The sequence below is a fragment of the Leptosomus discolor genome, chromosome 2, assembly GCF_034619465.1.
Source record: "Leptosomus discolor isolate bLepDis1 chromosome 2, bLepDis1.hap2, whole genome shotgun sequence".
Taxonomy (NCBI): domain Eukaryota; kingdom Metazoa; phylum Chordata; class Aves; order Leptosomiformes; family Leptosomidae; genus Leptosomus; species Leptosomus discolor.
In genome coordinates, this window is record NC_141392.1 from 63,535,925 (window position 1) to 63,562,192 (window position 26,268).

Here is a 26,268-nt window from a genome sequence, read left to right on the forward strand (position 1 = left end):
GTAGTCCTCAAGCACACTCGTGCAGCCGGCCCAAGTGTTTAAGGGATTGTCTTTTGACCTGCTCTGATTCTTGTTATCAGAACATCTCTTTTGTATGATGAAACTAAGTAGCAGAAAAACTTTAACTACAGGAACCAATGAAAAGAATTGTCTTCTATGACAGTTCAGGCTCTTGGGTCTGGTAAGTTTTCATAAGCCATGTGGCTTAACATACTAACTGTCTTCGTGGCAAATAGCTGCCCTAAGGAGCTCTTGAGTTTCTTCTGTTTGTTGACGGACTTGCTCAAGGAGTTTGGCCATTTGGCTTTTTCTGAATGCTGATGAAAATTCTGGATCTGAAGAGGAAAAACAAGTGTTAGACAACCTGCTGTTTTCCCTGAATTTTAATGCAGATGCTTAGAAAACTTGTATTTCAGGTTAGATACAGTTGATGGTTCTCATTACAGTGTGAAGCATAGAGAAGTTAGAACAATATTCTTCCACCACATAAAACAGATTCAGTTTTCATCCCTATGATCATTCAAGATTGTTTGCTGCTAAATTCTCCTGATCTAGAAGTCTAAAGCTTAGTTGCCAAATTCAGCCTTATGCAACAGTTGCATATCATGATGTAGCAGGGTCTTGCGTCTGGCTCTATGTATGTGAATATACACACTATATACATTTATTACTGTATTATAACCCTCACCTGTACTTAAATTCTGCCCAAACCCAAAAAACCCTAATCAAAAATAGAAAAATATATCAAGGAATGGAATTTAAAGTATGAAAAAGATGTGAGACTTCCCAGCTTTAATACTAGCTAATCATGCGATTTTCTTGTTTGTTTGCTTTATCAAAATAATTCATTTTTGAAAAGCTTTTAGTCTGTGTCTAGTGCCAAACTTTCTTATACTGGGTAAAATCACCTGTCCCTGAAGTCCTGTTTCCTGGCTGATGAGAAAGCCTTTAGTTTCAAAGCAAACAGACAAAAACAAACCTCCTGCCTTTATCATAAGATACTCTTAGACACCTAAAAACAGGTAAGGTAACAGCTACCCTTGGGATTATTCCGCTTGCTTAAGTGAGCGGCACTAGTCGCCAGAGGATGGATGTTGCCTGGCACTGGCATTTCTGCTACAAAGCAGTGCCCGTTTGGTGCTGGTAGGAGCTGGCAGGGTCTGGCAGTGCCCCGGGGGCTGGGCCCAGCGGGAAGGACGTACCTTCTCGTAGTCTGCAGAACGTAGAGATGCCAAGCTGCTGAAAGCGGATCTCTTGGTGGGTAAGAAAATTCATGAGGTAGGCCTGAATCTCTCCAACGTGACGCTTCAACAAAAGCATCATTTTTTCTGCATAAATGGGAGAACCACTGGAGATCAATAGGAGCCTTTAAAACAGTTCGAAAACTGGTTTTTGTAACAACATTTAGGATCGTTAAAGACTCATCTACCTTCAGCTACAACCAACGGTACTGCAAAGAACAGCAAAGGACTTCCGTGTACTACAGCCTCTAACAGTATTGCTGGTACTTCAGGTAAATAAACCGCTGTGGGCTGCTGTGCTAGGCAGCTGGTCCTTGTGCGACGTGCGGGCTGATTTACGGACTGATCAGCCTGTGACACTAACCCATCCGTGAAGCAATTATGCTGCTGGACTCTTCACTCCTTGAGAGTCTGCTCAGCTGCAAATCCTTGATGGTAGAATTGAAACAGGTTTGTGCTTTCCCTTATTGGAGACTCATTACAGACTTCAGGTTCTCCCACATCTAAAAATTAAAATCTAACCATGCTTTTCTAGAGAACATGGCAAGAATCATCTGAATGCCTTTTTCTTGCAAGTCTTAAAGGTTCTCAGCTGCATGAGACAAGTATATTAAGCATAAAGCTGTTTGGTTTCTGCAGATAAAAATAATGCCTTTTTCATTCTCTCTCACTGAAACTTAAAAAATATAGGCTACCTTCTTAAAAGCCACTTTGCTGCCTCTGCTAATCTTGTTTAGAATTGCAACGGCTGTTTGGTTCAGTAAGATGCTTTCCTCTTGCTGGTCAGGGAGCAGAGTTGATCTAAAATTTTGGAACACAACCATCCCATTGTCAATGTCTCTACCAACCTCTGCTCCTACCTGTGGGGAATGCCATCAGGTTGTATGTACTGAGAAGGAGGGTCAAACAGAAAGATGCAACAATGACTCTTGTCTCAAACATGTTCTTATCTTTCTTTCCTTTGGTTTTATGCTCTACCACCTTCTTAAGTTGTTTTTAAGGACCTCAGAGTTGGCTACAGACTAGCCCTGCAGAATGGTAGTGCTTGAAGAAGGCAACAAACACCTGAATCAGCTCTTTATCTATGGTCCATTTTCGTCCCTGGGCTTTCTCATGCACTCAAGCACTGTTTTATGTTTATTTCAAGGGTGGCTGTAGGTGCTTTTATGCTAATAAATTTGCAGAGACCAGATGGAGGATGCTATAAGAATGCTAAAGGTGGTTCGGTGCCTGACAGTTAACTCCTTTGGGAGAAGGCTCATTTCACTCCAGACAGCCATAAGTCTCTTTGAAAGCACAGTTAATGCTGTGTGACAGTTACCATGACCTATCATGTGCTGGATGATGGAGGCAGCTTGATAGGATGGCTCAGTATGTTCCAGTTGGCCAGACAGTCTCACCAAGCACTCTGTCAAAGGTTCATCCATCCATTGGACCATGTGGAACGTGGCTCCTTCTGGAAGACAGAAAGATAAGACAGCAGTCTGTAAACAGAAACTCCACTGTTGAAATTAAGGCAAGAGGTCTGCCAGAAACCATACTGCCTAAATAGGAAATCCTTTACACAGCTGGAGAAGGAAAATAATGGCTGAACTTGTGCAGTAAGTATGTTTAGGTTGTAAAAAAGGCTCATGTCCTGACGTTATGCTCTCAGTAAAGTGGGGCCATGGATTTGATGCATAGAAAGTCTTGTGGATTATTATTTTGTTGGTTTTGTGTTTTGAAAGAACAAATCACTTTATGAATGAGATCCACTCTTGCCTAGTGGGCTCAGTCTGTCCAGCAGCTGCTGGGCATCTCTTGCAGAATGAAATGTGACGTGTTGCCAGTTGCGTGGCAGTTACACCAGATACAAGAGATGAAATGTTTGATAGACAATATCCAATGCTGGGGCAGGCTGGGAAAATTTACATTGCCACGAGGAGTGCTGTACCTTCCACGGGTGCTAATTTTGGTCTCTCAAAATCTATGTGCAAAAAATTTAGAGAAACAGCCACTTTGTATTTTAGTCTTTTTCTCTTCTTATATTAGTTTCTCCTATTGTGAAATGAATTCAGCCAGAGAAACTGAGCTAGCTTATACACAAAAGGAGACAGGCCATGTACAGCAGTAAAGTTCAGCACCAAGAATTTTGAGTAAAGATTTTTAAGCAGTTCAACAGAAAAAATGAGGCCCATGTGTTCTGCCAGTGAGTTGGATCTTGCTGCTCCTGAAGCTTATGGCAAAACTCTCAGTGAATAAAGGGAAAGACCCGGGCTGTACATCCACCCGCGCTTCACTTCCTATTAGGATTGATAAAGGATACGTACACTTCTCAGATTAAGCCATTTATGGTGGGGTTGCTTCCCTACCTTGCTTTGCTAGCTCAGCAAGGCAAGAAGTCACATAATGAAGAGAGTCTTCTTGAATGTTGGTAGAAAGCATGGTCTGGAGGAGACCTTCAACACAGGGGCTCTCAATGATTCTCTGCAACAAGAAAGGAATTCCTGTTTAGCACTTCCATTATGTTTTAGTGGTGTCTGAGGACTTCAGAAGTACTGAATAGCTCTTAGCAATACTGAGGGCTAAAACGTCAATAATGGAAATGTCTCTTTCCAGATCTACCACAGCCAGGTGGCAAACACATTGGATTGTTCAAAGATCACCTGATTTTAGGCATTGCCCAGGGCTTGCTCTGTCTGTGGGATGTTCTCATGATCACAGATTACTCTGAGCTCAAAGAATTTCCTGACCTATTGCTGCTGTACCAGCCTGTACGTTAGTAGTAAGCTGTCATTCGCTCAAATCTTGCTGCAGAGGTGAATAAGCTGAGTGCTCCAGAGCAAAGCATTGGGAAATGTGGAAGTTTTTCAGTTTCTCATATTTGCCATCATGGCTTTGAAAACTTTCTGGTTGAAATGCTCTGATTGCAGAAACGAGAGATGACCTCTCGCTAGCAAAGGTGTGTTCTGTTTCTGGAGATAAATGTTATGAATCAAACGTTTCCGTGTATCCCTTATCTTTTAGGTTGAAGCTGCTATGCCGTAAGTGGTGCTGCACAGCGTGTCTCTGTACTGCTATGTGTATTTTAAAGAGACCGAGTTGAAAACAGGTAGAAGACTTAACCTGTACTGACCTGGATTAAAAGCACATGGAACCAAGGAATGAGTCCTGAATGAGTCACCTGGAGGTGACTGGTTACTAGTGAAGCTGAATCACAAAGTCATCAGCTCTCTGGGAGGTCCTAATAATAGAAGATGCTCACACCTCCAAGGGAGCTCAGGTGTCTACCAGCAGAAGGGAATATCTTTTTTTGTGTGTGTGCTCATTTTAAGTTGCAGGTTTCTAACTTGCTGCTTAGAGGTTTCAGCTGGATTCAAGACTGCTGCCTTTCAAGCTCCCACACTCTGTTCGTGTCCTGCTGGCATAAAAACACCACTTTTTTTCCCTTTTCTGCCAAGGACTCTTATATGTTTTATGGATGGTTCCTTAGAATTGACCCTGGAAACCTGGCACTCCCACTCATGTCTGTGGATTCACTTGTGCAGTGAGAACTAAATACACCATGAATTATAAAGCTTTATGAAGGTAAACCAGCTCCCTGCTGATAACAGAATAAAGTCACAGAATTTAAGTGACAAATACAGTAACTTTTTTTTAAAGCAAACTTTGAAAGAATAGTCCATCTTTACTCTTACCGTGGGCCTTGGGTTCGAGGGAAGCTATTTCTCTGCAAAAATTGATTTCACAACTATCAGAAATTCATGTAATTCTTATCATAGTATAAGTGAAAAAAAATATTGGAAATAGTTTTCCTTTTGGCTAGGTTAAATCTCTGGAACTAGTGGTGATTGGATCATGAACCAAAAAAAAAAAAAAAGGAACTGAGTCTCAAAAACCGTGTAGAAAGTGAGGCAAAGCAGAGACAAGGACTGGGCGGGGATGGGTTGTGTTTCCCCATATTGATTGTTCCTAGGCACTGTTTGAACAAGGTGCTCTTGATACAAACAGGCAAAATGCACATCAATAGCTGGGGTTATATTTAACAAACCAGGAGTGAAATTAGGTCAGTGTTGAACACCGTAAGCGGATAACTAAGGGTAGCCGAAGAGTGAGAGTTAGGACATAAGGATTCAGTTCAAAACAGACCACAGATTTCCCTGGGTGGTTCCTTTAATTAGTATGACATGTCTTTGCTAGACGTATGTTTTAAACTTATGAAGTCATTCAAATTAGGTAACCACATCACTCATAGGAAAAATTCGACATTTCCTATTTTCATTAGCATTTTTGGTTTGTATTGTAAAAATATGAATAAAACCCCCTTTAATTATGGCACATCAGGTCCTTTTATTCATACGTACAATTTTGTGTAGAGGCGTATGTTTCATTAAAAAAAAAAAGAAATCTTTCTGTGGCTAATGCTGATTTGATACAAACATAACTGCAACCTCTCAGGCTACAGTTCAGTGACAAATACTGGCTACCTACCTTTGTGTTTCTGGAAAGGCTCAGATTTTTGATGATACAAGCAGTATGGCCAACAATCACAGGGTCTGTTTTATGCACTGACAGTAGCATTCCCAGGCTCTGTAGTAGCTCGGCACATGCCAGTGTGTCCTAGGAAGAGCGACCGGTATCTCAGTTACACCCAGTACAGGCAACGCAATGCAACTTTGCAGCAAACTATAGATACACAGATCTTAGCTCTGAAAGAAGAGCAGTACTTAAGTCGTTCAAACCAATGGTGTAGCAGCTGGGTCCAGTGCTTTTTCTCTCAAAATATGCTCTGCTGACTGGCGCTGATATACAAAGCACTTGCTATGGAAAGCTGGAGTCTTTAAGGTCCGGTAGTTTGTTTTTGTTTGCATCAAACACTTCCCAGAGGTTGTGGTAGACAGGGGAAGGACATGTGATCCCAACTGGAAGTGGTCAGGGTAGGTGTGAAAAGCAAAAATAGGTGGTGAAGTAGCAGCAGCAGCGTGTCCTTGAGTGCCTCAGCAATTTACCTCACCTACAATAATGGGGTCCGTGTTTAGATCAGTTTTTGATCAGGCACCACTGTAGTAACATGTTCTGAACAGCATCTTCTGAGTTTATACATACATTTCTCTGTTGCCTGATGGATATTTTAGAGGGGCTTTACCGAGACCCTCTCTGTCTGAATGTAGTGTTCCTCCAATTACCACTAATATTAATTGAATCAGATCTTCTGAGTTTGGATTACTGCCCAGGTAGTTTCCTCAATACCAGTATGGATTAAGGGGGCACTGCTGTTTGTAAGAGAAACCTGATCTCAACAGGCTTTGGGTGAAGCCTTCAGTTAAAAGAAAAAGATTTCCTCTTGGGAGCATTTTTTCTTTCAGTCTCTCTCCCGTAGGAATTAGAGTTCTTTATGCGGTTCTTATGTTTGTTCACAATGAACTATATTATTTGTGCTACTTAGAAACTAAGACATATTAGCAAGGGTGTTCAATATATGTATAAAAAAAATCATTGGTCCTACATACAGTTGAGAAAAATCATTTAATTCTGAAACCTGTGAAATGTCCAGGTCACTGAAGCAGCATTGAAAGGCAGATGTCTTTAAAAATTAGTTTAACTTGCATCTTTCTTTTCTTACACTAAATTGTAAAAGTGTATCTATCTTTCTTTTAATATCAGCTGACATCTCCACTTACGTTCATTTTAAGCACTGTCAGAACCAGCAATCCAAAAATAAAACATGAAAATAGATGGAAAGGGCAGTGCTATGCCTGTACTCAGGGCATTTAAAGAATCTTATATGCAGATATGGCTGTAAATCTTCTCTGGTTTTATTTTTCCTTCTCTTCAAAGGCAGAAATAATACAATATTAGATAATCCAATTAAATTACCATTGATGACTCTTTTCTGTGCTTTTGGACCGATGTTCTCTTTTCTATGTAATCCCATCAACTGCACTACCCTTATTTGATTGGCTATACCCTGAGAGGAGGACATTTTCTACAGACTATATGTGAACTTCCTAATATATAATGACTTCCCTGCCAAGCTCTTCTGTTTACGTAGGACCTACATTAGCAAGTGACCGTACTTTAAATTTTGCTGAACCTCTTTTTTGGCTGGCATGCGGCTGGGATCCAGATTTCGTTTTCTGGCTCAATCCTCCAAAGCACAAGAGAATCACAAGAAGACTGAGTAAAAATGGATTGGGTGGTTCAGATGAATATTGATCTAACCTTCTCCCAAGATAAAAAAAAAAAAAAAAAAAAAAGGCAAGAAAAAGCATTCCAGCAGCAACTGTGCTTACAATTGCAATGCTGCACTTGCATCCCTTATCCAGGGATTTCTTGCCAAGATAAATATTGTCCCCTGTTTACCAAGTAACAAGATGGGAAGGCAAAGTTGTTTTGTACCTGTAGTGCAAAGTCAGTGGCATCATCTGGAGCAGACAGACCCCTGCCACCCTGACTTTCAGGTCTTTGCTCAAAGGAATGTGATTTAAAAGGCTGTTTTCTCACAAAGCCTGACTCTTTAGTGTTTCAGGGTTGGGCTGTCCTTGGGAGAACTGAATAAAATTCTTCCTGCAAGAGGGAAGTTTTCCAGCGCTTGCTGGGAATTGCTGTCAACAGCCTGGCCAGGGGATCACAAAAAAAAGGGGTTTAAGCAGGGAGAGGAGCTCCTGTGAAGCATTCCTGGGGGTTTGCTTCATGGTAACGAAAGGGCAGATGAATTCTGCCCTATTGTATCCCGGGTAGTATTTGTAATAATTCAAGCATCACTTGACTTGGTTGTAAAGGTTAGCTTTGTTCAGTGGTTTGTTTTCCAACAGCTGTTCCCATGGAGAAGTCCCTCTTTCACTCACGGAGAATTCAGCCTCGGTTAGAGAAAGAAATCTTGAAAAGACTTGAAAAACAGGCCAGGAAAGGCATGGAGGTGGGGAGGCAGGATATGAGTAAGGAGAGGTCAGCCTCTTCTCAGAGTGCCCAGGGCTCACTCGCACAAAGCAGCAACATTCAGTAGTCAGGGAGAGCCATGTTTGCTCACTAAAACAAATTTTGAGATGTAGATACTCCTCACTGAAGAATAAACCCTTGAGGGTGAGCTTTGCTTTCCAGCCTCCTGCTGCTGACCCTTTTCCCCCATGAAGGACAGGCTGTTTCACTGCTGGTCTGACAAGGCCAAGCTCCCACTGCCTTTGTTCAACACTGATGCTGTGTGCCGTGCCCTTCGTAGCTGGGGGTTTGAAGGACTGGTAAAGACACATTCCAGGATCAGCAAGGAAAGGAGTTTTGGGTAATCTTTGCTGGGAGAACAAGTGCAAATAGTGTTTGGGGGCAAGAAAAGCAAATGTGAGTGAGGACAGTGTTCCAGTGTTATGCCTCGTACTGAGTAACTTTTTCACTGTGTAAATAGCCTCAACTAATTTAATGTATTTCAGTTGTAAGCTTGGTGAGAGCAAATGGTGTTTTGCTTGCATGAGGCAGTTTGACAAGCAATGAGGATGTTTGGTGCTAACTCAGCCAGCACAAAACCTACGAAGCCACAGTACCTTTGAAAAGCTCTGTGCTCTAGTTGCTGCTTCCCACGTGTGGAGCTTACCTATGTTTTCCATCATGTCCCAGAGCTAGAGGAGGTGCAATTTGGTTCGTACTGTGCTGTGTACATGCAACTGAGGTGTGAGGCACCGGGCTTCCAATACCCAGAGGAAATTTCAAATCAGACAACAGGTATTTCAGCCACGAGAAGCACCTAAGCCCAGCTGTGGTTACTCAGACTGTCTGTCACTACGGCTGAAGCAATGTGGCAGGAAAGGTTCTCACAATTTTTGCTTTTCTCTACCCAAACTCTGACTCACTCAAAGGTTAAGACACCGATCAAAAACCTTTCTTATCCACCTTCCTAAGGGTGTCTTTAATTACTGTAATGGAAAAGGACATTTTAAAATAATTTGCCAGTTGCTACTTATTTGTTCTGCTGTTTTATGTGGAGGATGAAAGTACAGCAGGAGTGTCTGTTTTGTTTATTTGCTGTAGTTTATTTCTACTCAGACTGCTTCATGTACTTTCATAGTGTTGCACTGTTAATGGTGGTGTTTACCCTGAACGTGGGCAAAAGAACCATTCTGTAACTAAGGACATGAGGAGACACAGGGAAGTCCTAGTGAATTTGCTAAAGACAGACATGATTTCAAATTGTATTAGCCCACCTTACTGTCTTGATACTAATTCAAAAGATGTTAAATTTATGCAAATATACTTTTGAAAAGCTGTCCATACAGGGAAGTAATGGGGTTTTGCACTTTATTTTGTACTGATGCACTTCAAATGCACACCTTAAATTAGTTTCTCTTCTTCTCAGTGTGTGGGGAAGCTCTGTAGCCAAGGAGCAACTTCCTCAGCTGCCCCCTTGGTTGCAGTCTCTCATGGTGCTATGTGTGTGTCCTGCCCCCCATACACCCATCTAGAGACCTGGGGACTGAGGGAACCATGGGGAGTTGCAGGGAGTGCAGGGCAGTGTCCACACATCCAAGGAATCTGACGTGCATCTCCCTTTCTGCCCTCTCCTTGGTCCCTTTACAGGCAAGCTGATTAACTATGGGATCCCCACTCGCCACAACAAATAGGCTCCTCAGGTAGTTAGTCACAGTGCAGATGCAGCAGACAAAACCTCGTTATTTTGGGTGGGAGAGAGAAGGGTTGGGAAATTTCACAAAGCCTAATGAGATCATTCTCAAAATGCAGTTTGTATGTATCTTTGCTGTAGCAAAGCGTTACCCCAGGTGGTGGCCAGAACTACTTTTTCCCCTCTGGTCTTGGGAAATGACCTCCCCTACCTGGTTATGCGGGTGCTGGGACAGTATCCAGAGCAGAGCGATGGAGGCACGACGCACGTCCTCGCTGCCAGATGCCAGGAGAGAGCACAGCTTGGGCAGGACGTCCTCAGCAACCATCTCGGCCTGGATGTCCGCTGGTTTGGGAAAATGACCGAGGTCAGGGAGCTTCAGAGCACTGTGAGGAGGGATACAGGCCCTGACTCAAACATTTGACTGTGCCTCAGTGATGAAATTAGGGGGGACCTCCCCATCTCTGTGGGATGGGACAATGCTAGATGTTTGGTTATAAAAATAAATCCTCATTTGTTCTGGTTCCTTTTTCCAAAGGATTAATACAGGGCTGAGAGAAGAGCGTAGGGTTGGGCACGCCTCAGTTTGTGTGTGAACCTCAGCAAGAAACTAAGGGAATCTTCTGAGTCCTTCATTGGCATAAGGCCCCACAAGAAGGTGGCAGCTTCTTCTGCACAGTCAGAAGGACCTCCCCCAGCACCGCCTATCTCACAGAGGTATGGGTAGCCAGGGGAGACATCAGCCATCCTGGCTGAACCCTCATGCCCCACTTGTCCCTGCAATCTCAGAGAGTGCTTTTGGGCACTATAAGGCAATGCCAGAGCAGGCAGCAGATGGATCAGCAGTTCTAAAAGGCCAAGCAGACCAGGGGTTTTCAACCACGACAAGGAGCAGAGCGGCAGTTCCTTCACTCCCAGCTCCACTATAATTGTGATTGCTTGAAAATTAAGCACCTCTGCATTTTCCACATGAACAACTCTACCCTGGACCCTAGGGCTCTAGTGTTGAGTGTGCCAGTCCTCTGCTTTTATCTCCCGAATATGCCATAGAAACAGATCTTGAACATTTAACAGGATTTTTTTAAGATTATGACAAATGCTTGGGAGAAAATTATATTTGATGATAGACAGATTCATGCCTTGGGAGAAGGTAGGTCCCCACTCAAGCAGCAATTTCAGACATTCTGTCCTAATCACGTTTAATGCTTAGGAAACATGGAAGGGAGAAAAACTTAGTAAGTTACAAAGGCTCTGTGCATAAGAAGACCTCTGCTGTCTCTCTCACTTTGTCCAGATACTTGCCCTCACTACCTGGGAGCTCTTAGCTAGCGTATGCACTGCACCTCTCTCTTCCCTTCACATCCAATTAAAATGTAGAAAAGAGGGCATCTCTTTGCTTTTAATATGAAAGGTTCCCAGCCCACCGTGCTCACTCTGAAAGGCAAAGTCAGAAAGAAAAGGAGATAGTGTGGTTTGTTTATCTCCAAGATATTGCTTACCACTGGTAGCCAAATTTCTTAGGCAAACACACGCCTGGCTTGAAACCTGTTTGTGCCAAAGAGGAGGAAAAAAAAGAAAAAAGAATGAGAGAGGAAAAAAAGAGCCATTTCAGTAATGCATGTTCTTGCCTATTGTATGCAAAAGAAATGTGACAACACTAGGAAGCTATTACATTTTCTTCAGAAAACAAATTTGGGGATGTGATTTTTTTTTTTTTTTCCCAAAGTTTTGATGCATTTTTTTCAACCTCATCTAGTATCAGTCATCCTGTTGTTGATGAGGAAGAGTTCATCAGAGATTCAGATGCTGGTTTATTTTAAAATGCCAGGTAAGTTGTAGGAAAATGAAGGGAGTGAATTTGTCTGATTTGCTTTGCTTTTTTTTTACCTCCCTCCTACACAGAATGTAAGGTTCCACCCTTTAAATCCTGAACTGTGGCATATTGAAATTTCTTTGGTGTGGCTCCCAACAAAGCAAAATTTTCAAGATGTTATTCTTTGAAGCCATATAGTCAAAGTTATGGATACCAAAAAGAAAAAAGAGTTGTATAATAGATGCTCCAAATACCTTCTGTTGCAGACACAATGATCAAAGATAGCCAACAGCCCCGACAAAGCACTTCACACATGCAGTTTCAAGTTTAAAGAATACAGACCATCCTAGTCTAAAGGAAGTGTCCAGGGCTGTGGAACAACTATTGATTTCCCTTCTCTTTCTCCATACATAGACCTTGTAGAACCTATATACCTTCTAATATATCTGTCTTTTCTCATGGGAAAGATACTACATAGGCACCTGTACAGTAGGTGAGCAGAATTGTGCAAGACTGAAAGTGGAAGCCCAAGTTTGTAGCTCTACTCTGATGCTAAGCCTCTACACAAAGAGAAAGTTACAGATTTACCTTGTCCACAGAAGAGGCTAGGAGAGAAATGAGTGTCCGCAGCAGGAATCTGTTGCCAGGTCTCAGCATGGCTTCATGGTGCTGAATGTTGGCTGCCACGTTGCTTAGGGCAGCACAGCTGTAATACTGCAGGGAACCAATAAAAAAGTAGAGAGAGAGAAAGTCATGGTGGTGACACGTTTAAGAGAACAAAAATAAACTGGAGAAATGCTCAGATTTAGAGCTGATGAAAATAAAGTTCTCTTTCATCTTAAGGGTGTTTTACTGGGTAGATGTGGTAACAGCCTAAAGCGGGCTTCCTCCAGGTAAAGCAATGCAATCTGCTCTAGCTACAGCAGCAGCCATGCTGTGGCACTGTGTGTCATACAAACCCATTAGGACCCTGGGCATTTGGGAATGTGCTGTGCTGCTGCAACGACACTGCTGCTGGCACCTAAGAGGTCATCTGCATCTACTGTATTATATATTTACGCTGATTTACTCAAGCTGGATGTAGTCATCACCCTAGAGTGCCAAGAGCTCATTTTCAAAGGATTTAAACATCAATGCTAGGGAGGATTATGTATATAAGAGTACGTATTACTAGGGGAGGTATAATTAGAAGAAACAGGTTGAACTGCAGAGAAGGAAATTTTAAGATCGATCTCGGAGAAAGCTGATAGTGCTGAAACAGTTTGCAGAAAGCAATTCCAGAGGCTCCATCCCTTCAGACATTTAAAAGAAACCTGAACAGAGATAACAAAACTGATGGAGGAAACAATCCTGTACTACTCAGAAGACTGAATGAATAAACTGGCGGATTTTAAGGTTTACAATTCTGCTTCATAGTTTTTCATCAGCACCCTTTTGACCCAAGACCGGCTCTCTTGTTAAGTGTGCAGAATCACAAAGATGTGTCTGTGGTAGGCATAAAATAGGAAGATTTCCCAGATGTTTACAACAGTAAGAAGAAAAATCTTTGCAAGTTATGCCTCCTCAGAACACTTTGTAAAATTGCTTAGAGTGGAAGACTGAAGTTAGGATGCCAAAAAAAAAAAAACCCAACAGAGGAAGAGGCCTGTCTGCAACTTGTCTGATGATGTAAAGACACCAGAAGGCAGCCACGTAACAACTGTGTAACAACACAACAACATGCATTGGTGTGTGCTGGCAGATGCACTTCTGCATCACAAACTTTCTCCTGTGCAGCTGGACAAATTGAGTGTTTTGAACATACATTACCTGACAGAGCTGAGTTTCACCGAGATGCTCTGACATGTTTCCCCACTACTCTAGAGAAACCTTCCCTCCTCTCCACCTTTTCATTTCTACGTGCTGTCGTTTGGGCTGTTGTTAATGTTTAAAACTCTGACCTGTTTGAGCCATACCTGCACTTCTAAGTCAGGAGATTCTAGCAGCGAGGCAAGAACTGGTAGTGCTCCTTCCTTGCATAGGACCTGTTGGATTTTCTCTGCCATTTAAAAAAAAAAAACAATACAAAACCAAACAAACAAAAAAGTGCCGTTAGTGTGTCTTTCCCCTTCCCTCCCTCTCATCTGGAGGCACCATTCAAAAGGGATACGCATAATCATTGGATTCTAGAGATTGCTGATGTTGTCCATGTATATGCCAATCAGTGTGACTGGAGACTATATAATTTAGAGCTTGTACAACATAGCAGTACACAGACGTTTTGGCAAAATAACTAGCAGGCTGTCTGATATTTGCTGGGTTTATGGTAAAGACTGTTCCGAGAATCTGAATTGCTGGAGAAGCTAAAAAACCTCAGGTACATTATTCACCGTGATTTCTGTGCTAAAAAAAAAAAAAACAAATTATTTTAAAAATTTTGAATAATGGCAGAAGTGTAATAGACAACTGTAGAAGTTCTTGCCAGTAGTTCCTTCCACCACATAGAGATAAGTGACATTACTCACAACTGTATCATTTAGCTGTGTGGGATAATGGCATCATCTGCAGAGGTGAGATTTAATGCTGGTTTGTTTCAGAGTTAATGTACAGTAGTGCACATAGTATTGCAGAGGATCGAATGCTGCTTTTGCTAAAGCTGCTGGCAGACATCCCAGCAGCCTTTAACATCTGGCCCATAATAGTTATATTTTGCATCTTCCAACATCAAGTTAGGGATTCAAGTCAAACATTCCTAGAGCTTGACCTTGTTGGATAAGCTTTTGAGATTGCTTCAAAGTACCATCAAATGTGAGAAATTTTCTTTCAGCAATTTTAGATAAACCATTAGTCAGAAAGTACCTGATTGTGTGAGGTTGAGAATAGCACCAACTGCATTTTGTTGGACTCTAGGATCGTAGGAACTGGCAAGAGACAGCAGGGGTGTAACTCCTCGAGCAGCACCAATAGCCTCTCGGTTGGACTCTGGAGAAAAGAATCAGAGAAAGAAACAAGTAAGACATTGCCATCTTGGTGTGAGCCAGCAGCAGGACAACTAGCAGGCCTAGATTTCTCTGGCATTTGCTTCTCTGATTCTTTGGTATATATCAAAATTTCTCTGTATGCTCAAAGGGACCTGTTAAAAATTCCAGGAGCTCAATGCGAAAGAAACTAATTCATGACTTCTGGATGAGCCATAGACCACAGCTGGTTCAATGCTTCTATTTTGCAACTGGGATGATTAAAATATAAGGACCGTAAGTCCTCTTAAACAGCTTAGCAAGGTGTCATACTTGCCTTGTACCCCTGGCATATCTGATCAAGCTGTTCACAGTGTGCCAATCAAAAACTACATAATTAACGGCAGGTAAGACTGGATTAATTTAGCAGGGTATATTCAGGGCCAATATTTCTCTTCGAATGTGCCTGTGTCACTCCTTTGACAGCTAGAAACAATGCAGAAGTTTCTAAAGACAGAATTTGACTTAATCACTGGAATTTGAAAAGATGAGGCTTCCCCTAAGTCATGATGCTTCCTTGCATGGCAGTGTATTAAGTTGTACAGTTGTACCAAACATCCTGGAGCACAAGGAGGATTCAAAAAAGATCTGCAGAGTCCCTTGAGACTCTCAGATGAAAAACTGGGGGGAAAAAAAAAAAAAAATTAATGTTATAAAATTAACTATATACTACAAAATACTGTATGACATATTTATATACTGTGTATATATATGTATACTACATATGACAAAGTTATGCTATGCTATGAAATATAATACATATTAGAAAAAAAATCTGCTTTTAGTTCTACTCATTTTGGTTTGGATTTACTGAAAGAGGCCTCAGCTGTGCCATATAGAAGAGAATCCTTCCATTATGCTCTTCCCTACCCCTCTACCATGAGGCCATCAAAACATTTGCAATGAATAACTTGCTGCCACACTGAGACAGCTACGGTCCTCTCCCCTTTACTGTCTTACTTGTATCTACACATTATCTGTATTTGTATCTTCTTGTAGGCATTCTAGTAGCATAATTTTGAAAAAATAAAGTGTTGGCAGTGATGTTCTTTGAAGTTGATGAGACGTAAATGGGGATTAGACTAATGAAGAATTCTCTTAATATTATAGTATTCTGCAGATTATTTTATAAAAGGAAAAGGCAAAGTCCATAGTCCACATCTTCCATTGTTTATATAAGACAAACTGCCACTGAAGACCACGGGAGTTTTAGTTGAGTATTGCTTCATTTGTGTACATTTCTAGACAGTTTAAACAACAGCCAGTCTCTGGAAGTTTGCTGAGAGAAACATGAAGCAGAAGAAAGCAAGAAATATGAAGGTATTTGGATGAGATCAACTCTTCAGGTGGCAACTAACTTAGAGACTTAAAAGAACAAAGCCAGTATTCCTGTACCTGGAGGCTATCTATACTGAGGAACTGACACACGCAGATAATCCACGATATTTATTCAAGTATAGTTCAGCCAGTATCAGTTTAGCGTTCCAAGACAAGTCCCTTTCTGCCTTCATATGAATATTTTATACTCAAGGAAATACCTTTTATTCTGTAAAAAAAACAACCAACCTTTAATTCTTGAGCAAAATAATTGTTCTGGGAAGAATCATGTATTTAAAAATAGCTTTTCCACGTGCAAAGCTATTATTCTGGTGAAATAGTCTGGTCAATTTTGTAGACAAGCCTTCCTCCAATCTAATCTGCCTGCATATTGTTCTTTTGTTTCAGTGGAAGCAGAAATTCTTTTGAGTGGCTCCAACTGATGGAAATCAGTCTGGTGTGATGTAAACTCTAATTAGTTGAGTAAAGAAGAGAGGAAAAAAGATTGAGAATTCAGATATTGCTGCTTCCTTCATTCTTTCACACAATACACTCCAGGAATGACTGTGAAGATGGAAAAGAACCTCACATTTGGAAAAAGGGATTACAAACATCTGGAAAAAAATTGGGCAAATTCTTTCTTCCACTTCTCCTTCTAGGGCAGGGCAAGGGAATCCTATATCCTCTTGTAAGAGAGCTTCTCAGGGGTGTGTTTCCAGTCTGAAGATCTTCTGAAGGAAGCACTGGCTGTGACAGAATATGAGCCACTGGGTTCTTCAAAGGTTTTTCTTCCTTAAAGAAACATTACTGGCCTGATTTGGAAAGGCTTCACATCCACGACAGTTCAAACAATTTTTTGACCTGAGGGTTCAGAGGTGGTGGTCAACACCTGAAGTCTACAGTGGCAGAATGAGCTCTTACAGCCTGCTTTGGAGGGAAGTGGCACATGGAGACCCAGGCACCCCACTCCTTCCTGGGAAGGACTGGAGCACCTGCTCTCGTTGTGGGGGAGTGGAGAGATCACAACAGGTATCCACACGATAATTAATAAAAAATAAGTATTATTTTAATAATGAATAAAATTATTTGTTTAAATGAAATTATTAATGTATCTATTTAATTTTATATAAATTATATAAATAGTCAAAATTTTAAATTATTAATTTTTTTTCCTTTGGGTCATTCACTAGCTGGTAAGTTCTCCTCTGAAGTCTTTGTTAGTGCCTGTTATTGTGGGTTTGCTGGATTTATTTTTACATATGTTATTTTCTGTCATCCTTCTCTCTATTCTCATTCTAGTTTTGGCCAGATAACGTGGCTGAACACTATCTCTTTTGTCAACTTCTGACACCAAGATGTGTAACTGTACTTTCATCTCCGTAAGAGATGTGGCAGGCTAGACTATGCTTCTCTCCTGGACCACCTCTTTATCTAAGTAATGCAGTCCCTCCACTGATGCTAATGCAACCACTGATGCCCCTTAGACTGTTTTTAGAAAGGAACCACGTATTCAGATGCTACTCTAAAGTGGGGAAGTCAATAACATCTACTTAAGCTGGGTTTGAATAACTCATCTTGAAACCTGCATTTATAAATTCTTTTTTTCCATCTCTGCCATTTGGGTGCTTGAAAATTCTCTTGTTGGTACAACTTTGAATGTGCTCTACACTCAGTGCATCCTCCTTTTTTAGCTTAATGCAGATGTTCAGGCCTCCCTAAACCCTTGCTGTGACTGTTTAGTTCTGTTCCTGTGTCCTCTGAGAAGAGTTCTTATCCCAGAACTGATTACTTTCACTCATAGATTGAAAAGCTGCAGATAATTGCAAATGTGCACGTGTCCTTTTGCTGTGTGGACAAATGCTGATGTTGGAACAAACTGACCTTCAAATCCTTTTCATCTGAATGGGTTGGTTTGCTGTTTTTATTTTTGGCTACCTATTGCAGCAGGTAAGTACCAGACAACCCAGCTTACATATAACTTGCAGTCACCTTGCTAAACAGCTTCACTCTGTACTCAGTCTTGCATGCTGATCACAGCAGAATTGAGACATATTACCATTCTTGGATTTAGCATTTTAGTCACCTTAAAGCTATATAAGGATCATCCTAATTTGATTGTGCTTCCATATTTATCTTTTTTTAACCACTCTGAAGCATGAATAGTTTACTTCAAGGACATGACTGAACATTTTTCTCAATCAGACCCTTTAAAATCGCAGAGTCTGTGATTTAGAATTTAAATAAACTCTTGAGAATTGCTTGTTGCTTTAATCTCATTGCTGTGGTAGCTAAATATAGTCTGAAAAAGAAATAAATGGAACCAGTCTGTCTAAATCCTAGTTAAACTGGGACAGAGATCCTAAACACTGATCAAATCTCAGGCAGCAACCCAGCCTATGCACTTGCAGGACTACCTACCTCTATGTTCAGCAGGTGCCTTTCTATCTAGTTCAAAAGCTCCTGGAGTGCTTAATTTGAACTACTTGTGCTCAGAAGTACACTGGCACTTAAGGGAGTGTGCAGAGGCATTAGGTGACCACCCTCAACAGAGAATGAAGGTGGATTGGATCTGGAGTGGCTGAGGGTTCCTTGTACTCTGGGTTAAAGACAGAGACATCTAGAAGGGCCAGAGTGCCTTCAGGACTAAGGAACATCCTTAGGTGCTCAAAGAAGTCACTTTCTCTGTAGGCTGCTTAAAAAAGGTGAAGAGGTATCTCTCCGTAGATCTTCAGAGGCATAACTTCACTGACCATACATAAAGAAAGTCCTTCTAGTGCCAGGTACCTAAAATTTTAGCGATGCCATGCCTAATTTAGACATTTAAATGAGGCAATTTGTATTCCACACACAGTAACGCTGTATACAGAGTTCTTAACCTAACCATAATAATATGCAACGCTTAAAAACAAGCTTCAAAGGGAAAAGTGTTTAAAAACCTGCAAATAATAATAAAAAAGGGGATAAAATGCAAATCAGCATTTTCAGGTAGTTGCATCCTGCTTATCCACTCCCTCTTTGCAAAACAAATACTTAAATGAGAAAGTAACAATTTCACCATGTTTCTCTCAGCCTTCTGGGAGAACTAATTGCAACTTCCCATGCTGAAAGGGAAACTCGTGGAATAAGCGAGACAGAGAGGGAAATAAGTATTTGTGGCTTTTATACAGCCTTTACACAATTTGTACAGTAGAATTACACAGTTTGCAAAAGGTGGAATAAGCCAGACTAACCTCATAACCTTTCTTTTGGTAACTGTGGTTGAGCTTACCTGTCTGGATGACAGGAAAATATCAATATCATGGTATGAAATATGCATAGTTAAGCAAGAGAAGTTGGTGACAAATGCAAGTAGTACATGATGGATAATGAACTGACTAAAAGCAAGCTGGCAGCAAGTTTTGCTGAATGAGGATGTCCACCTGGAAGGAGGCTACAAGTGGAATACAAGGACTGGTCTGTAGTTGGTATTGAACCAGAAAGTTAATACAGAGCTGTGAGCAGAGCACTGTCAATACAATGTAATATTTTACAAATGACAGACAAGTTAGAAGACTGAAGCAACAGAAACAGAACGAGACCTTATAATACAAAATACACTGACTGCACTTGGAATCGTTTGTTGCAGACCCTTAATTAATTGGTGTCTGCTGGAAACTGCACTACAGGAGGAGAAAGACTAAGTGATTAAGTCAGTTGCACAAGGGCAACATCACCATGATGCAATCACAAAAAAAGCAAGTGTTATCATGAGATGTACCACAAAACATTTCCCTGGATGCCACAATAAAAGACACAGCTGAAACCCCAGCTGAAACACTGCACATTTATGGTGACCCCTCTTTCAGAAGAGGTGAATTCAAAATGCAACTCCTGCAGCATTTATGTACATCTCAGGACTGTAACAATGCCTGAGGTCTGTGGTATCACAAAACGGCCAATGCAATTGCTATGTTCCATTTCTATAACACCTCATTTACACCCAGAAGGGCTATGAAGACGAATGGAAAGCCTTGCTTACAAGAGGAGTCTTAAATGAGCTTGGATCATTTAAGGAGCCTGATCAGACATCAGAGAGGCAGAACTACTGAAGCAAAAGCCAATGTAGACACTAATTAAGATAAGCTGATCATGAATATATTTAGGTTGGAAATCAGAAAAAGGTTTGTAATCATAAGAGAATGAAAGTCAGAAACACTGAGAAAAATACCCTAACTGGAATCTCAGGAGGTTGAATTCATGATGTGGGAATACCAAAACTTGCTGCTGCATCTTATGACTCTTAAGCCAATTGCAAATAGGTTGTTTCACCTTGAAATACGAGTTAAGAGTTGAATGAATTCACTGCAGAGGATAAAGGGAAAGAACAGCACACTCACCTGAAACAGCCAAAGTCATGATGCAGGCACAGGAATTACACTGGACAGTGGGATCCTCTGACTCAAGCAGATCCAGAATTGGCTCAAGTAAACCCATTCGGACAACTAATTCCTTGTCAACTATTCATAAATTCAAGAAAAAACAGAGAAACAGAAAAGAAAACAGTTAATACCTTTATGAAAAAAATGTATTTCCATTTGACTGCTTTGGGGTCTGTATTATGATTATGCCAAATAGACGTAAGATGGAAACAGCCTGAAAGGCATTCACGTGATGAGTGAGTGCTTGGTTTGCTCGATTCCTCTTCAGACTCATGAAAGAGTATAAGAGATGTTCAGAGGTTCCAGTTTAGAAGCTCCCAAATATTTCTGCTAGCAATTCTGTTTTCAAACGTAAGGTTCATTTTGGAAAGTGCAACTGAAACTTTCTAACAGGTTCACAATTTACTCAGACCCCCACCTTTTTATTCTGGTCTACCTTTTAAAGATTATTTTTTACTTGTAAATAGTTACATGATAGTATTTGCAGCAAGAGAGAAAAGAAAATGGCTAGCTTCACTGAAGACTGATCCTGTCTTCTGCTGTTCCAACATAGCATGATGGAATAGTTGTTGTGGCCCACGTGCCAGGAAGTGCAGTAGCAGATGCAACAAGTACTCCATTGTGGAGGTGTGCAGTGTTTATGTCCTGTCTACCAACACAAACTGTCATCTGCAGCTCCCTATCTCATTAAATTTGTCCTATTAGCTATAGAAGAAAGCGAATTCTTTTAAACATCCTTTTTTTCCAATCTGCAAGAAACTTAAGACCAAGGTCCAGTTAATAAGTAACAGGAAAATTAGCAGTGTCTCATAACAGAGTTTGTTTCTGAGAGCTGTACCTGCTGCTTGAAAGGACAAGTGGCAGGCTTTCAATCCAAGGACGAGAACAGTACAGCTGTTCCCACACCACTCTGGGAATAATTTATCAGCCTTTGCACACAGATCCAAGATCTCTTGCCACATGATATAATGTAGCTGGAGGGATCCGATATACCCTGGTGACACCAGAATCTGTGTGGCTTGCTGACAGAAACAGACTCACAGCTGTCCTATCTGGAACACAAAACCCAGGAATTTGGATTTGTGCAGACCCGGCTACATAGATGTGCCCTCCTTCTGTACTGCCTGGCTGAAGAGATACTTTTTCATAAAAAGAGAGGTGTGTGGTTAATTACTCACTATTTCCTTCCAGCAAGAAGTTGACAAGGGACAAAGAAGACATCTGTTGCACCTCCAGGTCAGCAGATCGTAGTAAGGCATAGAAGGGTTCCAGATGCTCCACAGGCAGGGGGATGTTCACTGCAGGAACGAGAGGGACCATTCATTATTCACCGCAGTCACTCACATTTTTCTCTTGTTGGTCTCAGGCCTCAAATGCCATCATACATAGGCTGAGTGGTATTCCCTTTCATTTGAATTCCATGGTACTAGCAAAACAGGGAAGTTTCCTGAAAAGGTTTTGAATAGTCAAGTACTTCAAACACATCATGGGAAGGAAAGCAATATGCCTCACTACCAAACAAGTCATTCCGTCTTATAGCACGTCCTCAAGTTGTGGCTGTCTGCCCTTTTTAGCCAGAAAAAAATACATGGGATAAAGCTATCAAGCCAAGTGGCAGAATATTCTCCTTGAAGTAAATTTAAAACAAAGAAATAAATAAATAAATCACAGCCTACTTGTTGCTGGTATTTCTACCTTTCTGTAGGACCAAAACTCTTTCTGGAATCTTAATTGCAGCATCTACGCCGACTTCTAACTTTCTACAAATTACCCTAGGAGCCTTGTGCTCCCACGGAATAGTTGGGGCAAAGAACAACTTCCTGAATAAATTTCGACTACAATCAGGGCTCTAAGGCTTTGTCCTCTTCCAAAAAAGTATATAATATAAAACCTTGAACAATCACTATGTCTATTTCCTTCCACCATAGTTTTGACTGTGTTGCTCTCAGGAGATTCAGTATACATTGATTCTTAACTACTTTGGGATCTGCTGCGTTTTTTCCAGAAGTATTACAATTACATAAATGACAGTCTCATGAGAGATATCTCCTCATAGCAAAACCCAGAATAACACATGGCAATCACAGCATTTCCATTTTCCTTAGCAAACAACACAGCATGAAAGAAAAAATAAAGGACTTTGATTAATCACTCAAAGGGAGCTTCACAGTTGGAAAAAATATTTTTATTTATAGTTATGTGAAAATTGTTTAATGCACTGAGATAACTTACTGTGCTGACTCATATGCAAGTAATAGAGGGCAGCAGACTGCTGTAAACCTGGATTTTCTGAAAAGGCTAAGGTCCTCAAGGCTTCCAGAGCATCCTTTCCAAGTGATGACATTTCCAAACCTGAAGATGTACAATGACACCACAGACTCAATTATACTTGAAAAGGGTTAATTTACAAAAAGAAAATAAAAATTACAGCCAAACACATAAGGATTTTTGTACTGCAGCAACTCCATAGAACCCATCTATCCTTATTCATGTTTCCATGAGCAGAAGCAATAAATGAATCTGGAATAACCTGTCCTTGGCAATACCTCTTGTGAAGCTCACAAAGCTAGTGATTGGAAGCAAGACAAATTATAACCTTTAGACACTTTTATACTATCCAATATAAATGCAGGTGTTCTCGTTCTCCATAAAAATCTTTTTTTTTTCTTGACTCATAGAAGATCTTTGTTAAAATATACCCACTAAACATGGTGTTCCTAGTTACAAGCTATAGAAAGAGTATATATTTTTAATTTACTACATTTTAAGTTCACTGTGTTTCCTGTCCTGGGTATTACAATGAAGGATTTCAGGGAATAGCAACATGGATTGCAAATGGGCTTGCCTCAGTCTCAAATTTCTAGCATAAGTCTACCTGTTCTTGAGTATGATTGTTCCCCTATGAATAAACCAGATGTTCAGCAACAGCCATCAAGCAATAGCAGCCATGCATGACTTCCGTAAGTCACTTATAATATACTTATAATTTGTGGAATGAAGCAGCAGAGAGGGAAAAAAAAGGGCCATTGAACCACTGCTCAATAGCATAAACTGTTGAAAATGTAATGTAGTATATATTGACTGGTGGAGTACACAATTATGATATATTTTCAGACAATAGATTGAAGGAGTGCATAAAGATTGAAATATCTCTATGAACAAGATCTAGCTACTTTACCTCCCATGGGATAGAGATGTGAGGGATGTGAAGGGTGTGAGATTTCATGCCTCAGTGCAAAACCTAGCCACTATCTCAAGCCATTAGAAGCTGCTGACATGTCAAGAGTAGCAAACTCCTACCTTCAGGATTAGGTAAGTGTGCTACACAGAACTGCTTCATATAAAGATCAATTTTGCTTAATAATTAACAATACACACAACGGGAAGGACTAGCCAATGTGTGCAAGGTTTTAGAGAAAACACAAAAATCTCTTCACATGGTTTAATTCTGTTCCTTACATACTGACTATCTGAACCTCCCACATATCTGTATGGTTTTGTCTGGGAGAGTGATAAAGCAGAAGGTACTCAAAATCTTCACCTGCTTATAATATCAAGCATTTGCTGCCCTAGCTAACAGCTGAGTACGATGATCAACCATGAAGTCTCTCCCTGCACCTAACTTGTCCAAATGTTGTCTCCCTGCTTATTATAATTTGCCCAGAACTGAGAATGGGCTTGCTCCCTCTTGGAATAAAATACACAGGCAAGTAAGAGGGATGTGTCTCGGATCTCTTTATGAGGCTTCCCTGCCTCCATCTGTCTTGGCAGCAGGATTTGACCACTCAGAGAATTAACCTTGGTTCTTCTTCCTGGGTGCTGTGTGTGTCCTATCACGGACATTGGGACATCCCTAAGAGCACACTGTGTACTACTGTCACAGAACCTCTAGACTGCCTACTGCTGAACCCCAGCTCTTGAGGATCCAAGACAGACCAGCCTGCTGAAGACCCATCTCAGAAAGGAAAGGATTTCTCAAGAAAGCATACACTTGGTGTTTTCACAAAGCACCGGTGGGTGCCTCAAAGGGCCATTCTGGCCTCACCATTCTTTCCATCAACTGAGCTGGGATGCTGCCAAGACAAGTTCAGCCCTGGAAGATCCCCACTGTACATCAAGCTGAAATATCTGGTCCTATTCTGCATATGGACTTCAGGATTTAGCCAGTGCTTAATGCGCAACAGTTAGTGAACCAAATCAGCAGCACAGGACCCCCCACAGTCATAGGGTAATGACACCAGCTAATACCAGCTGGGGCTAACTCATGCATGTTCCCAACAACCAGCGTCACAGCAATTATTCGAAAGGTTGTTCCATGACAGCTCGTTTCAAACAGCATTAACTATGTCACACCAAGGAAAAATGTCTCTCCTGGTCTCCTTCACAAGACAGCTTTATGTCTCCCAAAAGGCAAGTAAAGAGATAGTAGTTTGTGTTCCACACCCTTCACGCAAATGAAAGTAGAAGGGTATACAATTTTGTGTAGTAGCTTTAGCCCAAAGTTGGCAAATTTAGAGCAATATATCAAATTAGCTGTGAGACAAAGCAAAACCAAACAAGCAATGGCATCTGCCTAAGCTTGAGGCAAGGAATGTTTTTAGGTTGGACAGCTGACAAAACACACTCATCCAAGATGATATTCTGTGATGGCAGGAGTGAAATAAAAAAAGTTTTTCTATTGATATTGTTGTATCCTAGGTCAGGCTAGAGAGGACACCACAAGTAGATAAATAGGGAAATCATGTAGGTAGCCTGTAAAGCAGAAGAAATACATGAAGAGTTATGGATCTACTTTGATTCAAGCAGAATTCGATGATTGTGCTCAAGCCTTGTGTCTAAAATATTTGCACAAAAGCACTTAGGCATGCCCGTGGCTTGAAATCCTGGGAGCCCAACAGTGCTTGTCCCAGGGTGACTTTGACCTTTCCCATGTATATTGCAGACACCCCCACACTCTGCAGTCCAGGTGTTCTGCAGAGAGTCAACACAGATGTGCACAACGCAGCCAGGACCACCCTGTGATTTGCCTGCTCGCAGCTCGGCACTCGTGTAGCATCCAGCCCGTTTCCAGCTTTGTGACCTCATCGACTGACTTCAAAAAATTAACTTCAACTACTAGGAGGACTCATTTTCATAAAACATATATATGTGGGTTATGTATTAACGGTGGTGACAGAGCAAAACAGTGATTGACCATTTCTACCTAGATCCAACTGTTACGCTACTTGAGCCCTTGGTTTCCTGTACACAAAGAAAATGCTCTGTAGCTCTGGCTTTTCCTACATCACCACCAAGCTGCTCCACGCCATGCCTCAGCAGTTCAGCCAGCGATCCGTTTTCAACCCACAAAACGAATCTCCTTGTTCTTTCACAAACCTTCAGAAAAAACAAGCCCTCTTACCTGTTTCAATATGCTGCAGGAACTCCTGTGCTGTCACCCTCTCATGAGGCTGCAGGATAGGCTTGTATAACTGCCTGGCTTTAGAGCTGTTCTGTTTTAAGCAGGAGCATTTGCTTATCAGAGTTAAGCATTCCTTGATGGCATGCACCACTTCGGAGGATATCCTCTGAACAAAGGCCACGAAGTCCCGCAGCAGCTGCATGCATCGTCCACACAGTTGACCCATTCTTGTTCCAACAGCAGCACAAAGCAAAAGGAAGGAGACTGAAAGAAAAGTTTCTTCTCAACTTGTCCGCTTTTTGCACTAACTTGCTGCTTCAGTGTTCATCCTGTCTTACAGATGTTAAGACTACACTGTGTGCAGCTGCCGCCAAGCAGACAAGCTTCTGTGTCCTAAAAGCGACATTGCACAACAAAGCTGGTTTCTGCAGATCTCCCAGAGTCTGCAAAATATTATTTAAAAGGCTGGACTGAAGCCACACTCAAACACCCTCC

The 26,268-nt window shown here is 41.2% G+C and overlaps 1 protein-coding gene across 1 annotated transcript; it reads right to left on the reverse strand.

Annotated features, from left to right (window-relative positions):
* Positions 1 to 213: 213 nt before the first annotated feature.
* On the reverse strand, positions 214 to 25,999 carry LOC104346999 (uncharacterized). Its single transcript, XM_009951920.2, has 14 exons — positions 25,774 to 25,999; positions 22,605 to 22,724; positions 21,551 to 21,670; positions 20,331 to 20,450; positions 14,480 to 14,602; positions 13,597 to 13,679; positions 12,230 to 12,355; positions 11,328 to 11,373; positions 10,040 to 10,173; positions 5,712 to 5,840; positions 3,593 to 3,707; positions 2,563 to 2,697; positions 1,203 to 1,328; positions 214 to 335 (listed from the first exon to the last, which is right to left on the reverse strand). Exons 1-14 carry the CDS (start codon positions 25,997 to 25,999, stop codon positions 214 to 216), a joined length of 1,725 nt encoding a protein of 574 aa, XP_009950222.2.
* Positions 26,000 to 26,268: the final 269 nt, after the last annotated feature.